The following is a 24,736-nucleotide window of genomic DNA, read 5'->3' on the forward strand; positions in this document are numbered from 1 at the left end:
GAGCTATCGCTTTATCACCTATTCAGGTTGTAAATCGTGTTTTTAAAAAGTAACTAAGTAACTAAGTAACTAAGTAATTAATTACTTTTGAAAATAAGTAATCAGTAAAGTAACGGGATTACTTTTTTGGGGAAGTAATCAGTAATTAGTTACTGATTACTTTTTTCAAGTAACTTGACCAACACTGCTCTCTACAGATCTACCTTTGCAGAGTGCTGCAGGGATTTTTCTTTTTTGGGGGCTAAAACTTTGCGTCACAAATCAGAAATCCAGATCCATCTGCTGTGGCAGTGCCTCTGGAACAAGGAAACAGCCAAAAGAAGCTATTGGTTACAAAAAGTTTCATAATCAATTATTGCAGAAAATGACTTTAAGGGAAATAAAGAAAACAAGATATTTTAGTCATAAACCAAGGCCATTTTGAATCTAAAATTTAATCTCAATATATAAAACACAAATTTTAGGCTATAAAGCACCACAATCAGCATCAGTTGTCCACTTAAGGATTTACGACACCATAAACTCTCTCGATGGTCCCCAAATACAAATGATAACATGACATTGTTAAACTATGAAGGGGGCTGCTGCTTCAGAGTATTAACTGAGCACGCTCCTGGTCATACTTCTCACCTGATGTGCTGACTTCAGGCATGGAGACAGTGGACCTTCAAATGAAAAGTGCCCTGTAGCTGCCAGAGACCCAGACCTCATCACCAGCAAGGATCCTTCACACAAGGATAAACAGTCCAGAGAATCCCATGAAGGTGAGCTAGAATTTTCGATCCAACCTTAAATACTCATAATATCACATAAAAAAAAATCACCTCCTAAACAAGAGGCCACAGGGCATTTATTGACTAATTTTTGTGCAACAAGGGACGAAAACATGTCACAATGTTACATTCACTTCAGCAAAATCCTAGTTACAGTGGTGACATTTCGCATTTAATAAGTTCATCAGCTCAGTTCTCGGGGCCGAGATCGACCCCAAGTTTCATTCAACACAACAGGAATGTCATTTCAAGGCATTAAGAGATCTGCAGAAACACTGGGACATCTTAATTACACCAGTGGTCCTCTTCTACCTAGACAGTAATGAGGTACAATATTGGAGAAAAGAAATGGCACACTACAAGTAGGCTATGCAGAACACAGCACCGTGTACACTTGCCGAATGTGCAGCAAACTATTCTCATCCACATACCTCTTTCTGCAAAGCAGTGAAATTCATGCAAGGAAAGAGGATACAAGTACTGAACTTTGACCTGGACTACAAGTGACAAATTCATTAAGAAATGTACATCATCAAAAGGTCAAAGGTCGACTATGTTCAACTACAGCCATACATGTTTGTTATAGCTCAGCCTTACATGACCTGCATATTCAATAATACATCCAGAGAAGCTTTTTTTTATTAACTTAATTTCAAACAGACAAATGTGACCACTGATGTCAGAGGACTCACCTCGCTGTTTTTATGAAGCTATCACATCAAAGGAAGAAACCCTGGAAGCATTTGATTGTCTTACATGCATTATTTCCCTTGAATATTGTGCTGAAAACTTAAGTTCAGGTGGGCCGTGTCCGTTTCCGGAGCGTTCTTCCTCCAATCACAGGATTTCTAAAACCTGAAGCATCCTCAGATGGGTTGTGCTGGGCCCGCTGTTGATTTCAGGCAGAGAGCGACGCTCAAAGTGACAGGGTGGGATTACCTGAGTGTGCAAGAATTCGACCTTCAAACAAACGCTTTCATACCAGCTGCTCGTTGGTCTAAGAAGGGCAGACACCACAAAAAAAAGCAGCCGTCTGGGAATGAAGAGAGGAGTGGGGAGGATTATCTGGTGTGAGGATGTTTCCTTATGAGCAGGGAGGATCCTCGGACGGACTCAGAGGGCTGCAGGGGGGGACTGTGCTCAGGGAGCGGAAGGCGAAGATGGAGGGGTCGTAGGTGTACCTGGGCGGGGGACGACTGCCCGTCAGATTCTGAAAGACAGATAGAGAGAGCATGTGTTTGGGTGACTGCAGCCTTTGGTAACGATTACCTGCTGACCTTAAGAATTTTTAACATGTAGTTTTGTTAAACTTTAAATATACAAGGCCATCAGATAGAGTTAGACCCAAACTGAGCTGGTGTTTCTGACCAAAAAAGCCATCCAAGGGCAAACGCCAGCCCCTGCCACTTCACTGCCTCCACTGTGGGGTATGTGTTGTTCCAAATACAAGCAAGAAGAGGCCCAAGCAGCAGGGGATGTGAATACCTCAAGACAGCAGTCATTCTCATGTTACGCAAAAGGAGGTTGGGTAAGAGACCCTTGTTGATCCGTAGACAAAGGCAACCGTTAGTGAACCTTACACAGGTTCACCTACAGAAACATTTCACTACTTTTAATCTTGTTGGCTTTAAGCCCTCTTAGAGTCATATTGGTTTGAGATTAACTAAAGAGCAAATGCACCAGTGGCTCACGATCCATCACAGGTCATTGCACATAAAATGACAAATGTGATGCTGAGGTTGAGCACAGTTTGGGTGAAGACACAATAGGTTGCTAGTTTAGCTCATGGGTTTAGGAGGCGACCACACGCCGCAGTGACCCGAGTTTGATTTTGACCCAAGGCCCCCCACTGTGCATCTTCTCTTTTCATCTTCACTGTACTATCTGGCAAGGGCAAAAAAGCACCAAAAACTCACTGACCAATGCTGAAGGAGGAGTAGTGATCCCTGTGAATTATGGATGTATCACAATGGGATGAGATAATGAGAAGTTCACAACACAAACAAATTCAAATAATAAATAAAAATCAGAATTTTCTTGATTTCATGTTTGTTGAAAACAAAATCTGTGAGCAAAACTAGGACTTGCATCAGTTAATCACACGACTTGAGTGTCAACAGTGGCCTTTTTGGCAACGGTCACAATGCATCTCCTCACTTTCAGCGAGCAATGAACTTCTTGTGTCTGCTCCTAGATTTCAAACAATAACCCAAACAATAATCCATAACCCAATCCTATCTGGACTGAGTTAAGGCACTGAGGTAATGCTTTCCACCCTCAGTGATGCATTTTGTGTTGCCCAAGTGCAAAAAAGCACAACATAACCCTCCCTTGAAGGTTGAATTCCCTTTTCTAGAATGATGGAGGAGAAAAGGGTGACTCTACCAGTAGTTCAAATACAAAGAATGATTCAGCCTGACAGCTCAACAGTTATGTAGTGTAAATTAGTAGTAGTATATACGTAGTTGCAGATGAGGTCACTCAGAGAGACATCGGGTGATCCTATTATAGTCATTACAAGTCCATGTAAATTCTGCACAAAGGATTTGTTTTCACATGTGCAGTCACTAGCATTATAAAAAGCACAGGCGCTACGAACCTACTCAAAATGACAACAAGGAAGAAGAGGAGCTGCTGTGTCTCTTGTGTTGTTTTAATGAAGAATTGCAAAGATGTGGGTAGTGAAAAATGTCTTCACACAAAACAGCTCTTTGAATTCAGTGCACACTGGTCCCCTTATAATGACTACACGGACTCACAAAAAACTGGCAGGCACAAAGACATCCACACTCTCATCACTCATCACTCTCCCTGTTTGATGACAAAAATCACTGACCATAGTGGGCCCGAGGCTTCAATTGTAAGCAGTTATGTATTGTAATCTATTACTTATTTACTTTGGTGTAGTATGACTGGTCATGGGGGAAGTCTGTATCTGTGCCATCTTGTGGGCCAGATTGGAGTCTTGGGCTGGGCTGATTCTGGACCCCAAGCTTTATGTTTGACAGCCCTGGTTTAGAGGCTGGATGTTTCTGGTTTGCATAAAGTAGTCTTGACGACTTGATACCTGGGCGCTCGATACGTGCGACAGAGTGCAGCACACATCAAGTTAAATTGACAGTCTGTGGAGAAGTGTGGAAATGCTGGATCCTCAGGACACATCAGAGCAAAGTGAAAACTCAACTGGCACTGTTGGAAAGTTACTGCACCTAATTAGAACATTTTCACGCTAATTATTTATTTATTTATTTATGCACACTGCAGGTTCAGTGACATAAATGATTTTCCACTTGCAGAGACCCCTCTCTGAGCTTCTCATGGCTCTAGAAGGCCTCCGTCTAAATTTAGCCCTCGTCATTCTCCTCCCTACAGGAAACAACAGGAAATGACTTTGTTGGATTTGGCAGTGAGGCGGCACTTTCTCCCTCAGAGCCAAATCCAAGGAGGGAGCACATTTCTTCAGAGACAGACTTGTTGCAGCGAGCTGATACCATGGAAAGACTGGAGCGTGTGCTTATACAGAGAGCTGTAAATTGGGAGACCGATGCATTAGAGTAACTAAGTGGATCCCCTGAGATGCAGGGAGAACACCCGCCGCTGCTAGAAAAATCACCCAATAACATCAGTGCATGTGAAGCTACAGGTGTTGCTATGACTTCAACCGACATCTTCAGGGGTTCAGCTCTACAACAGTAACTCAGCAACAATTCCCATCACCACTTAGAGCCGCTCTGTGTACTCATGTTTGAATAAAGAGCCGAAAAAAAAGAGAGAGAGAGACATGGAAAATCTCACTCTGAGACTGAGCCACAGTAAACTTGATGGATGTGAACTCTGCTGAGATGTTCTCCATATGGTAGCTGTGAGCTACTCCAACAGCAGAGAAAAGTCATACATCAGGACAACTCCCTGTCCACATTAACAATCCTCCTCACAGAGTTTACATCTGCGGCATTCAGGGTCAGACCGAGTACAGATCTCTGCAGTAGGAACGATGGCATGAAAGATCAGTTAAACCAGCGGTCCCCAACCCCCGGGCCTCGGACCGGTACGTGAGTCGTTTGGTACCGGGTCGCAAGAGTTGAGGCTCAGGTGTGAAATGTATGGTTTTCAGGGTTTTTATCAGTTTTCAGCGTTATTTTGTTATCGTTTTTATCGTTAACTCTGTTTTCCTGGGTCTTTTCACGTGCTTTATGAATAAATCTTCTTTTTTCGGTGCCGGTACTAGTTTTATTTTGTTGTATTTTTCCGCGACACCTTAAAGGCCGGTCCGTGAAAATATTGTCGGGCATAAACCGGTCCATGGCACAAAAAAGGTTGGGGACCGCTGAGTTAAACATCTAAAAGAATCTTAAACTCTAAAGATTTAACAGCCGCTATTGGCATCGAAAAGCCACTGACGGGATTTACTTAAGAGCTTACTGTGCCAATCATGTGACTTCAAAGCACGGAAAAAGTTTGTTGCATATTTATTTTAGGAGTCTCTCTTTCAGAGTTGCAACATTTGCTATATTTAAATAAATGATACAAACGATACTGAGGTCTGCAGTAAGCAACTGCGCCCTATTTAACACAATCGCGCCTAGCGGAATGTGATAGCTTCTCAGAGTGTTAATTTATTTGCAATGCCAGGGGGAGATGTTATCAGGACAAGAGCATAACTGGTGCTGGTCGATGGCTCAAAGCTGTGAGCATGGATTGTAGCTCTTCACTGAGCCCTCACCTCGAGTCCATTTCAGTCTTGCTGTAATACAAAAGTCAGATTTACCTCAACCAGAAACCAAAGGGTCATGCACCACTTTTTCCTTACATTTAGCTCCCTCAATTCTGCCTATATCTGCACCACTTCCCTCAGCTCAATCAATTTTTTCCCTCCTCCATTCTTTACAGTGGCTGAAACCAGACGCCATCACTCTTGCCTGCTACAGCCGGGGAAGCTCTCATCAATAAACTCTCCTATTCACCTCCAGGCCCTGAGGGGGAGGCCTCAGCAGCAGCTACAGGGTCCAAAGCTGTGTTTTCATTCTTTCCTACACAAAACCCCCACCGCCACCACCATCAACCTCCTCAACCCCTGTAACAACTCCCATGCTTGAAAAATTGAGTCCAGTTTCAACCCCCTCCTGCACCCACCCAGCGAGATCCAGTGCCTTGGTGCTGGATCTTGGCCAGGAAACCGTGGGTCGACAGAAGGAGATGGAAGGGGGAAAAAGTGCACAAAGAGTGGACACAAGCTTCCAAATGGCTCATCAATCCACTGTGCACTCACTTTGAGACAAAAATCTCTGAACTGGAACAAACACAGTGCCCACAGACGTCACTGACGGGGACATCAGCAACACTACCAGCTTCACCAGTGAGAACACGGGATAATGAGCAATATCTCCACGTATCAGTGGAACTAAACAGATAGCAGCCGGCCAGGCTATAAATGGAAAATGACTCCATCCCTGGAAATACACCACAAGGGAACCGCACACACTCTACCTCCTCCTCCTCAGCTCCATCTCTCATCGCCACCTCGGTTTTTTACATTTTCACTCATCATCATGCAGGACTGAGGTATACTCGATGCTGTTACAGTCGCTGTGTGTACGTGTGCACGCACATGTGTGCGCTCATAAACAAGTGTGTGATAAGGTTCCACTGACACTATCCCACACGACGTGATAATAACGTCACTTTTCTCACCACACTGTGCCTCCTTCTGGAGCGCCCTCCTCCGTGCCAAGACGACAAAGCTTGTTCCAGCCTCCAGCTCTCCGTCCTTCTAAGCAAAAATCACCATGTACACAGTCGCATCGCTGATGATTAATTGTTGGCCGTTGCGTTTGGACTTCTTTGGGAAATTCCTGTTGTATTTACAGAAGTATTCAGGCTGGTAAATGTGCACTAATGGGACAAGCGGAAAGCACAGCTATTAAAGGCTGTTGAGTGAAATCAAGAGATCAAACAAACGTGAAAAGGAGGGCATTTTTTCATTCTTAGGCTAATGTATCACTGCAGTAAAGTTTGCAAAAGGAATCCAATGGCGCTATCAGATTTTCCACAGTCTCTATAGCTCAGTAGCTAGTGGGGCATGGGAACAAACGCTGCAGCCAGATGCTGTCCCAGTATGCAGTTGGATGGAGATCAAGGTGCTGGCAATAAGGCAGGCCGGTCTGTTCACAGGGGCTGAGCAACCTCGCAACCTTATCGCGACTGTAATGGATACCCTGATCTGGACTGCCCATCAGCCAGCATTAAAGGAAAGGCTCTGCATGCAAAGTCGTGTTTAAATTGATTTCAATTAATTTACGTGTAAGACACACTTGATAATGATAATCTGCTTTGACTGGTTTTCTTCACTTTATTTTTAGACTCTGTTACAGTAGCTTTGTGTGATTCACAGTTCAAAATAATTCTTATTTATCTTATACTGCAGCCTGTTGGTGCATCCTCTGTAAGAGCTGACTATATCAGGAATTAGACCGGTCATGATTTTAGATTTTCATATACCAGGCATTTCTAAAGACTGCCGAGACCCATCTGGAAATCTGAAAATCGTCTGCGGCTCGCCCAAAACTATAATTACAGCTGTGATAATGACATGAGCCTAAGTAGTATTTCCTTCTTGGTGTTTTCACTGCTTCTTTTTTTCCAGATAATTTGCAAGATGGAGTTGATTCATTAACAGCTTTACGTCTGCTACCTGATAGCCATCTGCTACTGATGAGATACAAGTTCACGATCAAAAATAGGTCCAAAAATAAACCATAATGTCTAGTTTATTATAAGAATTTATTCTCATGTCCCAATATCCAGTTCAGATAGAGGGGGAGGAGGTGGAGGTGGAGGTGGTCAACAAGTACAAGTACCTCGGGCTGTGGGTGGACAATAAACTGGACTGGTCATGCAACACAGAGCACCTGTATAAAAAAGCCCAAAGCCGACTGTACTTCCTCAGGAGGCTGAGGTCTTTTAACATCTGCAGGAAGCTCCTGAGGATGTTTTACCAGTCAGTGGTTGCTGGAGTACTTTTCTATGCTGTGGTGTGCTGGGGGAGCAGCACAGCAAAGAGGGACTCATCCAGGCTGGAGAAACTGATCAGGAGGGCTAGCTCTGTGGTCGGCATGAAGCTGGACACTCTGGTGACAGTGGCAGAGAAAAGGACACTAAAGAAACTGATGGACATTATGGACAATGCTGGGCATCCTCTGCACACGGCCATAAACAATCAGAAGAGTCTGTTCAGTGACAGGTTGCTTCTCCCCAAGACAAGAACTAACAGACTTAAAAACTCCTTTGTCCCACACGCCATCAGACTGTTTAACTCCTCTCTGGAGGGGAGAGGGAGGGGAAACAGGAGGACAAAGGAGGGGGGAACAACTAAGCTGCAGTGCCTCTGCACCTCACTGTACAATACCTTGTGCAATACTTTTTGTAAATAGTCAACAGTGCAATAGACTCAATACTTGAAATGTGCAATTCACTTGTATTTTTATTTTTTATTCCTATATATTCTATTTATCCCCTTTGTATATTTTATTTATATTTGTCTCTGTATTTATATATGTGTGTGTGTGTGTGTGTGTGTGTGTGTGTGTGTGTGTGTGTGTGTGTGTGTGTGTGTGTGTGTGTGTGTGTGTATATATATATAACAGTTCTGTAACTGTAACTTCGGTCGTTGCTGTGCTTTTTTTGGAAGTCGAATTTCCCAGAGGAACCCACCCGAGGGATTAATAAAGTTCTATCTTATCTTATCTTATCTTATCTTATCTTATCTTATCTTATATCCACCCTCAGCAGTTGGGTATAGGACCACCAGGGCCTCCGCCCTTGACCACAGCCCAACACATTTCCTCAGTGGCGGAAATGAGCTTTCCTCGAAGGGTGACTGATCTCTCCTTTTGAGTTGGGGTGAGAAGTTCAGTCATAGAGGAGGAAGTAGGAGTAGAGCTACTACTTCTCCCCTTCAAAAGGAGCCAGTTGAGGTAGTTTGAACATCTGTCTGACCATGATGCCTCCTGGGCACCTCCTCTGTGAGGCGTTGCAGGCATGTCCTACCAGATGAAGAACTGGAGGTAGACCAAGGACATGCTGAAGAGATTGGATCTCTCGCGTGGCCTTGTAACGCCTCAGGGTCCCCCTGGATGACGTAGAGGAGGTGGCTGGGTAGATGGAGGTCTGGACTCTGCTTAGACTACTGCTTCCGTGACCCAGCACGGATAAGCAGCAGATGATGGGAGGATGGATGGATGGATGGATCTTAATTTCAAACTAAATTTTCAAGTTAACTAGAACTTTAACCCGTTCATAGTTGGTTAACGTTCTAATCTACCGTGAGTTGGACGACCTTCAGCACCGTTTTGAGTGAAGACCCATTGTTGAGTACAAGTTTCATTATAATCTGACGAATACTCAAGGAAAGAATAAGAAGAATGGTGTGAACTGTGAAGGAACAGACGTCTCATCATTGGATAAGCTCACTGGTTCTTCAGCTAAAGAAGCTAAATATATATAACTATTGTAAATGACGTCATGTAACCATTGAAAATTATCATTGAAAATCATGCTTAGATGTATTTATTTTGTTAACATGACTCTCTTAAGTCACTCTTATCTCAATAAGGCTAAACCAGTATGAGCACTGGTTCAAAGTGATACACGGGGAACTCGGTTTGTTCAAGTCTCGTAAAGTAAAAATAGTGCAACTCACTGCAGTGACTCAAGGCCAGCAACAAATTGAGCAGACACCTCTGAGTCAGTGTGTAGCTAGTGTTAGCTCAAATGAGAGAAGAAAGGAGAAGACAAAAAGGCAATTAAACTAAGAGTGAACTCAGCCTAGTGAGTCTCTCGGTGTGCAAGAGGAAAGTGAACTCTGTTAGCAGTTGTCACATTGCTCTAATTAGGCATTAAGTGTGTAGATGCTGTCTGCAGTGAGAGAGCTGTGATAAACTGCAAAGTGAATCTGTGGCTTTAACTGATAGCACTGGGGTTTTTTTATATCACTTTTATCTTCAAGTTAGCAGCATCTGTATATCATGATGATGCCCCTGTTAAAGATATTACAACCCATAAATGGAACGCTTCAGCCTGAGCAGAAAAAAATTTTTTTTACCCAGCAATAAAAGTTCAAAACGAAGCTTTTATTTTGCCCTCATTTAAATATGGGATCCTGTTTATTATCTTACATGGATGGTTTTTAAACATGGCTACAGGCACTCACTGTTGGACCGCTCTACATACAGATTAACAACACCGCCAACCAAAAAAAATTTGGATTCATTACTCCATAAGACTTGTTGTCACTGATCTTCAGGCCAGTTCTTGAGTAATTTGGCGTACCTTAGTCCTTTCAACCTGGTTCCCTTTCTAAAGAATAGCTTCTTGACAGCCACCTTCCTCTGAGACCATTTCTGATGACGGACATTACCTTCAAATACTTTTCATCTTCTGCAAATACTTATTTAAGCCCGCAACTTCTTCCTGTGTCCTCCACTTGTCCAGTTTCCTCACATTTATTAAGGACAAACTGCACAACCTGCCAAGTTTTCAGCTATTAGTTCTTAGGGAATCACCTTGTTGGCGTCAAAATACTTTTATATGCCCATCAAATTGTGTTATCTTTGGAGTTTTTCATAGATCCTATTAAAACATGGGGGACAGATTTTTGCTTTCTTCTCTTTTGTGTAGACACAACACTCACTGGGTTGTGTGTCTTGGCTCCTTGGAAGCAAAATATATGGAAATGAGGCTTGGCTCAAGACTTTTGCACAATACTGTCCACTTCAAGGGTTTACAGATGGACTGACTGATGTGGGAAAGCTAAAAAAATATATTATCATCTGTTATACCAAAAACCTCTATATGTTGCAGTCAAAACTACTAACTTTGCTAACAAATGCCATTAGAGGAACATTATGAGCGCTTTGTCCCTTCAGAGCTCATAACAGCCTGAAAACATCGCCAGCTGTTGTGTTGACAATTTGTTTTATTTCTTTTTTTTACTGCTATCAGCTGTAGGAATGTTGCGTACAGCTGATAGCAGTAAACTTCATAACCTTCACCGTGACAATATTCTCAAAACATCTCGAGTGTTGCAGTCAAAATGTTATGTCTTAGCTGAGCTTTGAAGCTTACAGGAATACTATTCCAATGTTCGCCAGTGTTGTGGGAGCGTTTCCTGCCAGCAGGGTATTCGTGTGGCAATGAAAGTGAACTCACCCGAATCTTTATGGTCCGTGTTTTCCCTCCGCAGTTCTTTTTCAGCAGCATCTTCTGTGAAGACAAGAAGAAAGCACAGTGACTTTTCTATCGATATTAAAACTTCAGCAGCAGCTCCTCTGTGACAGGAAGAGTAAAAGCTCCACACCTTTTCTTGTAGACTGAACTTTTTATGAGAGAAAATGACTGGTTAAAGCTAGTGTCGGTGCATGTGAGTATTTTTCTATAATCAGCCATATCAAAAACAGCAAAACACCAACACATGAAAACAAAGTAGGCACCGGCTTAATGTTTAATTCGGGATGATCGAGGAAGTCAGCAAATCCAGCTGTCTCACTCAAGTATAAACAGTTGGTCAATGAAGCTTATGCAATATCCTGTCTCCCACTCCCCTCCATGACCACGCAGCTCCACTGTTTTCAGAAAAAAAGAAAAAAGAAAGAAAACACAGTGGGGGTGGAGGGACCACACAATCATCGAATTGTCTGGAGTCGCGCAGGTAGCTTCCAAAGGGGAAGGGAGCGCAGGAGAGAATGGAAGCACCACAAGACTCCTGCTGCTGTGATGTGGGAGACAGTCAACGTGCACTTGCCCTCATGCTCACCTCCTGCCAGCCCTCATCTTTCTTTTTTTTCCCCTCTTCCCATCGGTGACTCTACAGTCTACAGTATTTGAGTGCAAAATGCTTGAAGAAGAATTTAAAAACAAACCAAATCCAATGTTTATTTTAGATGCTACATGTTTGAGCTGGCCTCGTGCAAACTTTCAAAGAACCCATCTTAGAGAAAAATCAAAGTGATAATTTTATCCACCCCTGCACACCACCCTCACCTTAAACAGGTCACAGCTTGCCAACGAGCTGTAGAAACGTGGGTACAGAACTTGTCTTCTATGCAACATGCTACAAAAATAGCCTTGACTTATCTAGGCTAATCCTTGGTGAAAGCTATAACCACTGTTTACATCCATGGGCCGCCTAGTTAAGATGGATGTAGACTCCAGGTTCTGAAAAGTGAATCCAGGGCATAAGTACTACCTTAACACTGCACTCTTATAATGGATGGTAGTGTGAGGCCATCGTTTGCACCTCTCTCCGGGCTAAAAAATTTGGGGGTCTTGTTCATGACCTGAGGACGAGTGAAGTCGACACGAAGGGTTTGGTACCAGCCTGTTGTGCTGAATAGATATCAGACCAGAAAGCAAGCCTGTTGATTTACTGCTCAATCTACATTCCTTCCTCACCTACACCCACCAGCTGTGAGCAGTGATGAAAACAATAAGTGGACAGAAGCAGCTGAAACTAGCTTCCTCCTAAGGGGAGTTACGGATGGAACAGGTAACTCTGAGCGCTCCCTCTGAACGGCAATTGGCTTGGTACTGGGGGCTTCCCAGGATGCAGTGGGTTATCTTCATTGACCTCTTTTCATGATATATGCCTATACACCCCTCTGCATTTAATCATTAGTTATTTTTAATCTCTCACTCTCTTTCACAGTGTGTCTTCCTCCCACCACCCCCAACTGGTCCCAGCAGAAGGCTGCCCCTCCCTAAGCCTGGGTCTGTCCTGTTAGAAGTTATTCCTTCCCACTGTCACCAAGTGCTTGCTCAATCCGAGCTGCTTTATTGTTGGGGTTTTCTCTATTCTATGCTCTTTACCTTACAATAGAAGTGCATTAAGGCAACTATTGTTGTGATTTAGTGCTATGTAAATAATATTGAATTGAAGTGAATTTAATTGAATCTTTGCTTTTTAGTTCTACTTAGCTTTCACAGTGGTGTTATTCATTTCAGTTTAACACTTAGTGTTTGGATGACAGTGCAGAGAGCTAACAGGTCAGACCAGAATCTCTCATAGATAACTGGCTGGGTTGAGACCTGGTGGGTGTGAATGTTATAGTATATGTAGCAATCAAAACCATTTTCACTTACATCGGCATATAGTCGATCACTTAGAACAACATCTGTGCAGTTTGTGGGAATGGACACGGACAAGCAAGCATAAGGAGTTATCAGAGACTAAATGAACGAACCCATAAATAAATAAAGGCATGACTCTAATTATTTACGGTCACACTGGGGAATCATAGACCTGCACGTTAGCCCCTGGTCTTAGAGAGGGAGCACCGGAGCCAAAACTAAGTGCACTGTCAATATCCTTCAGCATTTAAGGACCATTTCAATCTGAAGAATTAATATTTTTTTCCATGCACTCTTATGGTAGTCTGAGGCCATTGTTTTCACCTAGAAGAAAGTGGAGTGCCCACTCAGTGTTTGGGGAGTTGCTCAAACATTTTGGGGTTTGTTCATGAGCTGAGTGAAGACAGAGACCAATAGATCAGTTTGGTACCAGCCCGTTGTGCCGAATAGAGCGTGAAAGCAAGCCAGATGACTTACTGCTCAATCTACATTCCTTCCTCACCTACGCCCACCAGTTATGAGAAGTACTCAAAACAATAAGATTGTAGATGCAAGTGACCGAAATTAGCTTCCTCCTAAAGGAAGTAGGGCTGGAACAGGTAACTCAGAATGCTCCCTTAGCTATGCTGCAATAGTCTTGGGCTGCTGTGGGTGCAGTTATCTTCACTCATGTCTTTTCACTCTATGTGTTTATACACCACTCAGCATTTAATCATTATTATTATCATTAGGGAGGCTGTCCCTCCCTAAGCCTGTTAAAAGAGAGTTCTTCCTTCCCGCTGTCACCAAGTGCTTGCTCATAACAGGTTTATTTTTTTGTTTGTTTTTTTAAATTGTTGGTTGGTTTTCTCACTATTCTCGGCTTTTTACCTTATGATATAAAGTGCTTTGAAGTGAATTTAATTCAATCTTTTGCTATTTTCACTCACATCAGGATACAGTCGATCACTTGGAACAACTTTGACCAAGTCACTGTACAGTTCAGGTGTTTCCTTTAAATTGTCATCCAGTTTTTTGTTTTGCTCAAATGACCAGCATCTGCCACACTAACTAAATTGAATTTATATTGGAGTATGCTACTGAACATAACCCGGGATTTAGTTCTATGCAGTATCTGCAAGCCTCATTTTGAACTAAAGGAACAGTCTTGTTGTTCTTCTTCTTCTTTTATTGTGTTCAGATTTGCTGTACAAATATCTTCCTGTAAGATGAAGCTGTGTAAGCCCACCCACTCTGCATGTACAGAGTTATGGCTCTTGTTTTTTTTATAGCTGTCTCTTCGAAATGAAAAAAAATAGACTATGAGTCAATCTAACTGAAAATAAGCCTGGGAGGCTATATTTTGGGCCAAATATACTTATTTCTTACTCTTCTCGTTTCTGGCCTTGAAAATGCTTTTCCTTTGCTTGCATGTCCATTTGTATGGTTTCAGGATGTAGTTAAGAATATGTTTCAGGTGTTCCCTGCACCTTTGGCACAGAATCCCCATATTTGACACCTTTAAATTACATTTTTAACAAGAACCGCATCTCTTTCCCTTTCTTGCTCCCCTGGGGGCCAGATTCATAAAACTCATGACTGAAGCTGCGTGTACGAGCACAGGCAGAAATGCATCCTTTTCATTAGATTTATAAAGCCGTGCATTGGCATGGTCGTCTTTTATAGAGCTCAGTCTTCTTGGCTTGTGCTCCTTAATTAGTCATTTGCATATAAAACACTGTTTGCACCAAATTGCTTCTGGAACTCCGAACAGAATAAAAACCAGAGGATAAAAAAGGTTGTCAACTTTATGTTCATAGAAAAAGAGAGAAGTGGTTGTACTACAAATGCGTGGGCGAGGTCCTCCACTAAATGTCTGACCGCGGCATTCTTATGGTGTACTCAGACCAAACATAATGTGAAGCTTTGCCATATATATCTTTCTAACACACATTTAAGATCGCTTTTGGGGGTAATAAGAAATTCAAGGGTTATAAGCTAACTTTTTCCTGTACAAACACCAGTGAACATGTGCTATTTGTTGTACATCAGACCCTGGATGAGGTGTAGAAGTCGAGGCTGATTTCATGACTGGGAGATGTCCAGCTAAAGGGTTAATGTGTCTGCTGGCTACCTCTGTAGGCCCCCTTTTGTATTCCCTGCAGCACCTCCCATTCCACTTCACTGAGCGTGCACACACACACACAGTGACACAGACAGGAGGATGTACACATGCAGACACAGACAGACAGGCAGGATGATGGATGCACACACATATACACATCGACACACTACTTCTCTTTTTACACTTCACCCCTCTCGAAGTTGCCCGCTGTCTCTTATCATCTGTTCGTTCCCTCTAAAAACCCCACGGACATATGGACCCCTGAAACCTGCAGTTTCTCTCTTTGCAAAGACACACACACACACACACACCCTTCCCCATCCACAGTGTGGGCCAACAAGTCTATTGGATTTTAATGATTAGCGGACCAGCTTCGCCGTGACTCATTAGTGGCTGTCGTTTTTCTGTTTATTTAATCCGCTCCTTCTGCCTCCACCCCTCCATCGTTTCCCCTCACTCGCCAGCCTTTGTGAAAAACGAGGGCGGACATCTGCCGTCCGTGGCTCCCTCTCCTTCATCCCTCTCCAGCCAGACCACCGTGGAGGCGAGCGTCCGGCTATGGAAAGGGAGGACTTTGTTTGCGTGTGTGCATGTGTATTTGAAGAGTATTCACGATTGAATTTTTGGACCAAATGTGCGACCCAAGATCGCTGTTTGATTTGCTCAGGGGGGTGGAGACGGGGGGGTTAAGGCTCATCTGCCATTTGGCACACATACTGCTATAGTGTCAGAATTAAATATGATATTACATAAATAGGTACAGAGAATCTATTTCAGCATACAGTGAAACGGGTTGTTGGACATGAAAAGACTGCATTCTGTGAATGCATCCAAATATTTGAGGGAAGAAAATCTGGCTCCTAATACAACATCCCCACATAAACTCACTGATTATCCAAAATTATGGCATTCCAAGCTCCAAGTTAAACATCCTACTGAGAGAGAAATGGTCTGTCAGTGATCTGTTTCAATTACAGCAATAACGACTGATAGCAATTAAAAATTGATTATTATTAATCAGTTATACAGTGCCCTGGGGACTAAACCGCAGAGCCATTAAGTAAATGTAGATTAGAGTGCTGTACTGAAGCATAATTTGGAAGTACTTAGTATTTTTACTGTGCTAAAAGCTAGAAGTGCATTCACATTTTAGGAAAATTTCAGTGTTATAAAATATATAATGCACTGTAATTCTTTAAACTAACCAAAAGTATTTAATCAGTTCCACCCGAACCATTTACAACAACAAAATATTGCTTACATGTTAATCCACAAGTAAAAATAGGGATTCATACTGTTATGCAATTTCATGTATGTGTTACTTTTAAGCAAGGTGACCGGATATCCTTCTTTATGTGGGATTGTGAAGCATTTTTTTATCCCGTGTTCCCTTGTCTAACATCTTGAGATATTGTCCCAAATATTAACTGGCTCTGCAGGACATACCCTTTTTCTATAGTGTGTGCATGTGCAGTGAAGGCTATAAATGTTAGCCTATCTAATACTAAACTCCCTATGGAAATTTACAAGTCACCCAAAAAAAAAAAAAAAAAAAAAAAAAAAAAAATCAAAAATAGAAATCACAAGCTTTGCAGAATTTTGGTGAATATGATGGAAACTACCATCAAAAAATGAAGAGGAAGTGAGTGCTGCATACACTGCCGTAATTGCTGGAGTTTCAGTTTTGCACAGAAGAAAACATGGCCTGATGTGATGCAGTATCTGTGTCATAAGTTAGCAAGAGAGTTTGAAACACTGCATTTGACCTTTACATGCTAAAGGACAATACCTCCTAACAACAGAATCTGGTCACTGATTTTTTAAGTCTTTACCTGTCCTTGTAGCCAACTCTGTGTGTGGGTGCTAGGCCGCCAGCACATATTACTTACCTGTAAGTGCCAACAGCCAAACTATGAGCTAGTCAGATGTGAACTCTAAGTTTTCTGTGATGCACTTTTACTAAATGTTTCCATAGACTGCTTGGATTTATGTCCTTATACACTGACGACTTGATACACTTAACGTAATGAGCCTCCACTGAAGTGTAGCCAATGTGGTACACGGTGCTGCAGGATATATGTGAAAGGCAAGTGCCCCGGGCCCTCACAAGTTGCCTCAAAAAGAGAGTTCCCTGTTATGGTCAAGGAAGTATAAAAACGCATGCCATTTTCTCCAATATGGACAACAAAACCATTTCCTTCAGGGCCCATTGATACTACGATCGTTAACAGGGTTTTTACGGACTCAAAATTGGCTGTTGGGGGCTGACTGAACATAACATAATAAGTCTACATGAAAACAACAAGTTTTACCTTAAATTGCAAAATTGTAGGCATTTTCTTGTCATTTAAGGCAACATAACAAACAAGATTGCTCAGAGGGCGCAAGTCCTCCCGAAGGCAAGAGCTATACTACAGTAAAACTTTGTTTTTATTACAATATGATGACTTCGACGTGTTATTGGTAACACAGACGTCGTAGGACATCAGATGGAAAAAATTAAAAGTGTGTTGAAGAGTTCTTTCCACAACCTTTCAGAGGATGTATTACTCAGTACGGTTTCTTGCGATTTTTTCCAAGGTCAAAATTGACCTTGGGCTCAATGAAGGTCAAAGTCAAATGCTTGGCCAACCTAGATACTCGTGTCTCCTGAGGCCTAGTATATTGTTGAGAAGTTTGAAGGCGATAAAAAAAAAACAAATTGTGGGTAATACAAAAGGGTTTTTTTTTTTACATTTAGTGTGACCTTGACCCAGATTTTACCCAAATTTAATCTGTTTGAGCTGTTTTTTTGCATCTACCATCACAAAAAATATGACATCTTGAAAACTGTAAATCTTAGACTGCTAAGAAACAGACAGACAAACAAAATGAACTAATTACATACTGCCTTCTTTCAGGGGAGAATAAAAAGGGTGCATTATACTAGCTGCAGGAAAAACCCTGCTTTAATAATTTAGCGCTAACATATACATGCTCCTCGTATTTAACTCACGGACCTGTTGCATTTTCTCCAAGTCCAGACTGGGTCTCCCTGGTTCCCCCCCGTAGCTGTGCCGATACTTTCTGTAAGGTGCTGATTGGTCAAAGTGGGTCAAGATGATGGGTCGTGCAACCGGCGGAACCACCTGCAGCTGAAATCGCATGGGGGGTGGCTTGAGGCTACGTGGTGGGCTGGAGCTGAAAAGTACAGGGCTGGGGGAGGCAGCCAGGCAAGCACCGGGCTCCCCCAGCGACCTGGCGGAGGCGGCAGGCGACCTGCAGCCACAGAGGTCCCGCACCTCCTCATCACTGGAGGCACTGCTGTGGTGATCGCCATGGCGCTGGGAGAGTGAAGATACCCACTTCCTGTTATCGCCGCAGCTGATTCGCTCGAGTTCTTCCTCTGAAGAGTGGCGATCCAGATTGGCATCTAAAAGGAGGCGCAGGCGTCGCAGCCGTGCAGGAGAGAGGGGACCCTGGTTGTGCTGCTGGCTGGTGGCCAGAGGGGTGAGGGCACAATTTCTCCGCCTCTCTAGGAGAATTAAAAACTCATAAGTCAAATTTTAAAAAATGTAGAAGATTATAATTTAATACCGAACAGACCAGTTACACTGAAACAAGGTACCCCTCTGCTCTCATCTGTTTCCTACTTTTAAGCTAACCACTAGTCAGATTTATCTCTCTCTCCCTCCTCTAAAGGACTAGGAACAAAAGTCACCAGGAATCCTAATAAAGGCTAAGTAATCATTCCAGATTACCCCAACTCTACGCTATCAAAATATATATTTATTTTCTATTGTTCTCCCAGTTCTTGGAAATCAGGGGACAAAGACAATCACTGTAGCTGACACGCATCAAAAACTACTTGGATTTGTTATATAAATCTGTTGCATTTGCTTTTTTTTTGTAAGGTAAAACATGTCCGGTAAAAGTGGGCATTCGGCAACTTATTTTTTTTTAATCATTTGCACCTCCTTCCAGTAGCAGAGCACTTTATTTTCATCTTGTTTAAGTGAGAGAAGATCCTGTAGCTTTGTGCAAACTATAAAGTCAAAATTGTGAAGTTTACCAATTTATTTTACTATGAAAATCTAATTTTACATTGAGGAAAAGTTTAAATTGTTTGTACGCTCTGTCAGTTATAATTCGGTATCGGCAGGTCACATTTAGAATTTAAAAGAAAGACAAAATCTGAATCAGTCAAGAAAAGTGCAATGAATACATCTACTTTTTAAGGTGTCTGAGAGATAATGAGATCCCAGACGACGTAGCTACTTTAAAAACTAGAAGCTTTATAAATGACCTCAGTGCAGCTGCTACACTCAACAAAAATATAAACGCAACACCTTTGTTACTGCTCCCATTCCCCATGGGATGGACGTAGAGACCTAAAATTCATTCCAGATACACAATATAACCATCCCTCCCAAACAGTGGTCACAAATCAGTCCAAATGTGTGGTAGTGGGCACATCTGCTATATTGAGATAATCCATCCCACCTCACAGGTGTGCCACATCAGGATGCTGATCTGACATGAGTAGTGCACAGGTGTACCTCAGACTGCCCACAACAAAAGGCCACCCTGGAATGTGCAGTTTTTTGCGCTATTGGGGGTCTGGGGACCCAGAACCGGTCAGTATCTGGTGTGACCACCATTTGCCTCATGCAGTGCAACACATCGTCGCATGGAGTCTATCAGATTGTCAATTGTGGCCTGTGGAATGTTGGTCCACTCCACTTCAATGGCTGTGCGAGGTTGTTGGATATTCGTGGGAACTGGTACACGCTGTCGTATACGCCGGTCAAGCACATCCCGAACATGCTCAATGGGTGACATGTCCGGTGAGTATGCTGGCCATGCAAGAACTGGGACATTCTCAGCTGCCATCTGCCCTGAACAATGTGAACCATGATTCATCCGTGAAGCGCACACCTCTCCAACGTGCCAGACGCCATCGAATGTGAGCATTTGCCCACACAAGTCTGTTACGGCGACGAGCTGGAGTCAGGTCAAGACCCCGATGAGGACGACGGGCATGCAGTTGAGTGTCCCTGAGACGGTTTCTGACAGTTTGTGCAGAAATTGTTTGGTTGTGCAAACCAATTGTTCCAGCAGCTGTCTGGGTGGCTGGTCTCAGACGATCTTGGAGGTGAACCTGCTGGATGTGGAGGTCCTGGGCTGGTGTGGTTACACGAGGTCTGCGGTTGTGAGGCCGGTTGGATGTGCTGCCATATTCTCTGAAACGCCTGTGGAGACGGCTTATGGTTGAGAAATGAACATTCAATGCACGGGCGACAGATCTGGTTGACATTCCTGCTGTCAGCATGCCAATTGCACGCTCCCTCATTGCTTGTGGCATCTGTGGCATTTTGCTGTGAGACAAAACTGCACATTCCAGGGTGGCCTTTTGTTGTGGGCAGTCTGAGGTACACCTGTGCACTACTCATGATGTCAGATCAGCATCCTGATGTGGCACACCTGTGAGGTGGGATGGATTATCTCAATATAGCAGATGTGCCCACTACCACACATTTGGACTGATTTGTGACCACTGTTTGGGAGGGATGGTTATATTGTGTATCTGGAATGAATTTTAGGTCTCTACGTCCATCCCATGGGGAATGGGAGCAAAAACAAAGGTTTCTTAAGTAGCTGAAGTTGATTGAAGTGAAACGCTTTTCAAGTTTCCTGGAAGCAATCTGTTACGGCCAACAACAAGTATAAGTATCAATGGCTCTTTCAGCATCCTCTTTTCACCTTTACTGCATTTCTTAGGTGATTAAAACTTTTTTCGTTTCCCAGAAAACACTGTAATAATTTGAAGGACATTTCCAGAGTCAAAATTCTCCTCCAGTAATCAGTGTTCCCCTCTAATCTTTATTTTTGACCCAAAACAGAAAATCATCGTCTATTTTCAATTAAAGGTGATTTGCCTGGCAGTGGGAACATACCTCTGTCAATCTGTGCAAGCTCCTGGTTCTCCCCTTCTGAGTCATCGCTCTCCCCTCCCTCTCCGCTGCCATGGTAGGAAATCTGGAAAAAGCATCAGCTTGTACTGTAGGTCAAACATGCAATGCTAAATTAACCCCTCATATCCCCTGCTGATATGAATCTTAATATTACACACACATACACAAAAAAAACAAAGTTTATCATACAAGGATATATAAGGGTCCTTCTCTTTCAAGCCAAAGAAAAGGAAGATTTTGGTCTTAGATCGTGACACTTGGCATGGGTGTAAAACTGATTTGTTTGCCGTTTTAACAGGGCTTAAAAGTGTTTTTTTTAGCCCTGAATATTTCATGTGTATATCTCTTTTAGGTCACAGGCTTTGACAGCAATAATGCAAACTAAAAATCACAAAACTTTAACTCACTTTTATATAATTCCAGAGCCTTTACGTTAGAAAATATTCATACCTTGAGAGTAAATTTTTGCCTGGCTTCAGTAAACATACACAAGTTGCTGTACAGAAAAACATTCAACCTAAACCAGACTGTCTCTTTAAAAATCGTTTCCTCCTCTACAGCAGCAACAACAATACAGATACCCTGCAGACTGCAAAGCTAACAGTTAAGTAATGCGCCTCACACTCAGTAATTACCACTCCGAGGCTTCGCTGAGCAGCTGCCATCTGTGCTTGAGCTTGTGTGTACGATGACACACATACATCCACACAAACATACAGTGTCCTCCCTTCTAGTGTGTAACACACACCACCTCCTCCTCCTCCTCCTCTTTCTGAAGGCCTTCAAAAAAATACAGTGAAAAAGGGGGAAATGAGCCAGGGTTTCAAAGACAAATACAGGGAGGACAGTATTCAATTCATATTAAGTGGAAGTTCCAGAGTATGCTGTTATGCAACAACATCAAGGCCGTTGAAATCACATTATTCACATCTTATATCAGCAGTAATGAATAACAGGAGTTTTGGCCGACTTTCTGTCAGCCAAAACTCCTATTAATCATAAATGTAGTTTCCTTAAATTGCTACAGGCTAAACTGACTGAAAACATGTCATACTTACAGTCCAATGTGTCATATCAGTGCAGACCAAAGAATAGGCCAAACCAAGTCTGATGATGTAACACTGCAAACACTCTTTCCACACTTTATGTTGCTAGCTCAATGATTTTTGTCTTTCACAAAGTAGGACAGTGTCTAAATGACCCTTGAAAACAATGTTAATTTATAGATGATATTTTAGACTAGACCAAAAAACTTTATGACCATCTAATAACAGGTTTTTTACCTCCTTGTGATTGGCCATTTACAAATGTTTAACTGGAGTTCCCCCTTCATTTAATGCTTCCTTTAAAAACTTCAGTTGCTTATACTCTCCAAGAGCAAGTCTGATAACAATCCAAGCTGGGTGCAAAAGATGGACATTTTTTTCCCAAATGCCTATTATCAAAGGCTTAGCTTTCTATTATTTTTTTAATCAATTTGAATCCTTAAACAAAGATTTGCAGAACAAAAGAGAAATTTTGGTCCCAGAAGACAGCTGACTACATCAGTAGTGCATTCAAAATTTGCACCCGGAGGCTAAGTCAGCAGAGAAGCCCAGATAACGTTTCTGGTGGTAGGTTTGTGAAATGAACGTAACCTGTCCCAGTTTACTTCCACCAAGAGCTGAGGTGCTCCACAGACAAGTCCCTAATCTATTCCAGATTCTATATGGTCTAACACAGAGAAACAGATAATCATACATGTCATTTGCCAATTTAGAATCACCGGTTAAATAAACATGTGTGTATCCGGAGTATCTAGAGGGAATGCAAGCAGGTTTTAACAGAATATGCACAACTCCACACAGAAAGGCAAAGTAGATTTGAAGCAGGAACCTTCTTGGTGCGAGGTGACAGTGCTAGCAGTAGGTAGTAAGCACTACATGCCAAAGTGTCCAATTTGACCAAGTGCTATGTGCTAAATTAATATGACTTATTCCCCGAGTATATAGCATACTACCAGCAATGACATGGCTCATCAACTAAAGGCCATTCGGGGTCGCTATAGCTCAGGAGCTACAGGTCTTCTGTTAATCAGGAAGTTGATTGTTTAATCCCTTGCTACTCCAGTCTGGATGCCAATCTATCCTTGAGCAAGATACCAAACCCCAAGGTTGGTCCCAGATATCAGCTGACTACATGAGTAGTGCATTTAAAATTTGCACCCAGAGGCTAAGTCAGTAGAGAAGCCCAGCTAATGTTTCCCCAAGTTTTTCTCTGATGCATCCATTGTAGTATGAATGTTAGACACCAAGCACTCATGTAGGAAAAAGCATGGAAAAGTGTACAAAACAGTCCATTTCCTATGAATGCAATTACTACATTTATTGACAATCTAACAACAAGAGTTTAAGGAGTTTAGGGAACAACATGGCGATGCTTAAAAATGAAAGGCAACAATTAACAGAACTTTTTAACCCTACAGGAACATTAACTGAAGCAATAAATATCCTACAAATACTGAAACGAACTGAAAACGAGCTACAGCTGAAAATGCTAAATCAGAAGCTCCACTTGCTCAAAGTAATTTATTCATTTTAAAAAACATGCCACCTTCAGGAATCTCAAGGCAAGATGTTCTAACAATGTTACCACTAAAGATTTTTAAAAAGTTATCACCAACCATTTTCTAAAACATATACAGAGGATGCTATCCTATCTTAATGAAGACATCTAGAAGTCACCATGCAATAAAAGAGTGTAGCCTTCATGCTTTTCACTGGTGCATGAGCTGTGGGAAGGATACTCAATGAACAGACCCAGAGCCAGTTCACAAGACAAAACCCCTTGGCTGAGGGAGTCTCGAGTTAAACAGCTTCACTTCATGAACTCCATATGAAAAAGACGTTGAGGAATAACTGTGAGGAGGAAATGTGTTTTGGCAAGTGGTTGGCTTGGGCTTCAACTCCACTGTATACTACAGAGAGTTATTGTTGGGCAGCATCCATAAAGCAGTCGAAATCCTGTTAACATTACTGTTGTAGGATACCAAGAGCGAACTGGTACTAGTTGCGGATTATAAACATTTTAATTGTACTCAGAAGAGACAGGAATTTAGTCTGAGTCACTTAAATCTGTTTTCACTCGCAGTGAGATCACCACTGAGATCAAGTTAGCAGCTTTTGCTTCTCTGCTTCTTTGGAATTCTGAAAGCTTCTTCACAGACAAATCTCTGTCAGTCGGAAAAATGAATGATTCTGATAAATTCTGGCATGTTTACATTTGACATTTTCATGCCAATGTCCATGAACATGCTCTGACTGCATCTTGACCCCCCACGCCCCCTCCAAAAAATGTCAGCTTAAAAAAAAAAAAAAAAATCCAACACTTACAATTTTGTCCATCAAAAAAGGAGTCTGCTAATGCATGCTAATTGGTTGGCTAAGGATATATGGTAGGAAGTCCTCCCTCGATGACAACCGTTTCCAAATGATAACAAACATTAGTAAAGTGGTTGAACCACAACAGAAACCCCATGTGTGTGAGAAGCATGTGGTTGTGGTGGCTGAAGGTGACTCGTGTCTGGAAAAAGACAAATCAAAATGGCAGATGGTGGAGTGGCTCATGGTACTTTGACTGTGACAGAAAGATACTTTAATGCAATCAAAATCTGAAAATAGAGCAACAGCTATTCTCTTGACCCCGGCTGCGGTCAAACAGACCAAAAAAATGACTTCCTTTTCCTAATCACTTTACCCTTGATCTCAATGGAAAACATGTCAGGGAAATTTGTAAAGGAGAAT

At 42.3% G+C, this 24,736-nt stretch overlaps 1 protein-coding gene across 2 annotated transcripts in view; it reads right to left on the reverse strand.

Moving 5' to 3' along the window:
• Nucleotides 1-828: 828 nt before the first annotated feature.
• The window catches only part of LOC147306771 (uncharacterized), a 32,558-nt gene continuing 8,650 nt past the window's right edge, over nucleotides 829-24,736 (reverse strand). The window contains exons 2-5 of one of the 2 annotated variants that reach the window (XM_086273831.1): nucleotides 20,937-21,018; nucleotides 18,000-18,514; nucleotides 10,980-11,033; nucleotides 829-1,983 (exon numbers count right to left, since the gene is read on the reverse strand). In XM_086273831.1, the coding sequence (XP_086129957.1) occupies nucleotides 1,858-1,983; nucleotides 10,980-11,033; nucleotides 18,000-18,514; nucleotides 20,937-21,018 (777 nt within the window). In that variant the 3' untranslated portion in view covers nucleotides 829-1,857. Of the gene's footprint in view, nucleotides 1,984-8,410; nucleotides 11,034-17,999; nucleotides 18,515-20,936; nucleotides 21,019-24,736 lie in introns of those variants that run through there. The other variant, XM_086273830.1, reaches the window with a different exon arrangement.

This window comes from Aulonocara sp. 'chitande type north' Nkhata Bay, linkage group LG19, assembly GCF_057382095.1.
Source record: "Aulonocara sp. 'chitande type north' Nkhata Bay isolate Kocher_YH1m ecotype deep benthic linkage group LG19, A_spYH_male_GT1.1, whole genome shotgun sequence".
NCBI lineage: Eukaryota > Metazoa > Chordata > Actinopteri > Cichliformes > Cichlidae > Aulonocara > Aulonocara sp. 'chitande type north' Nkhata Bay.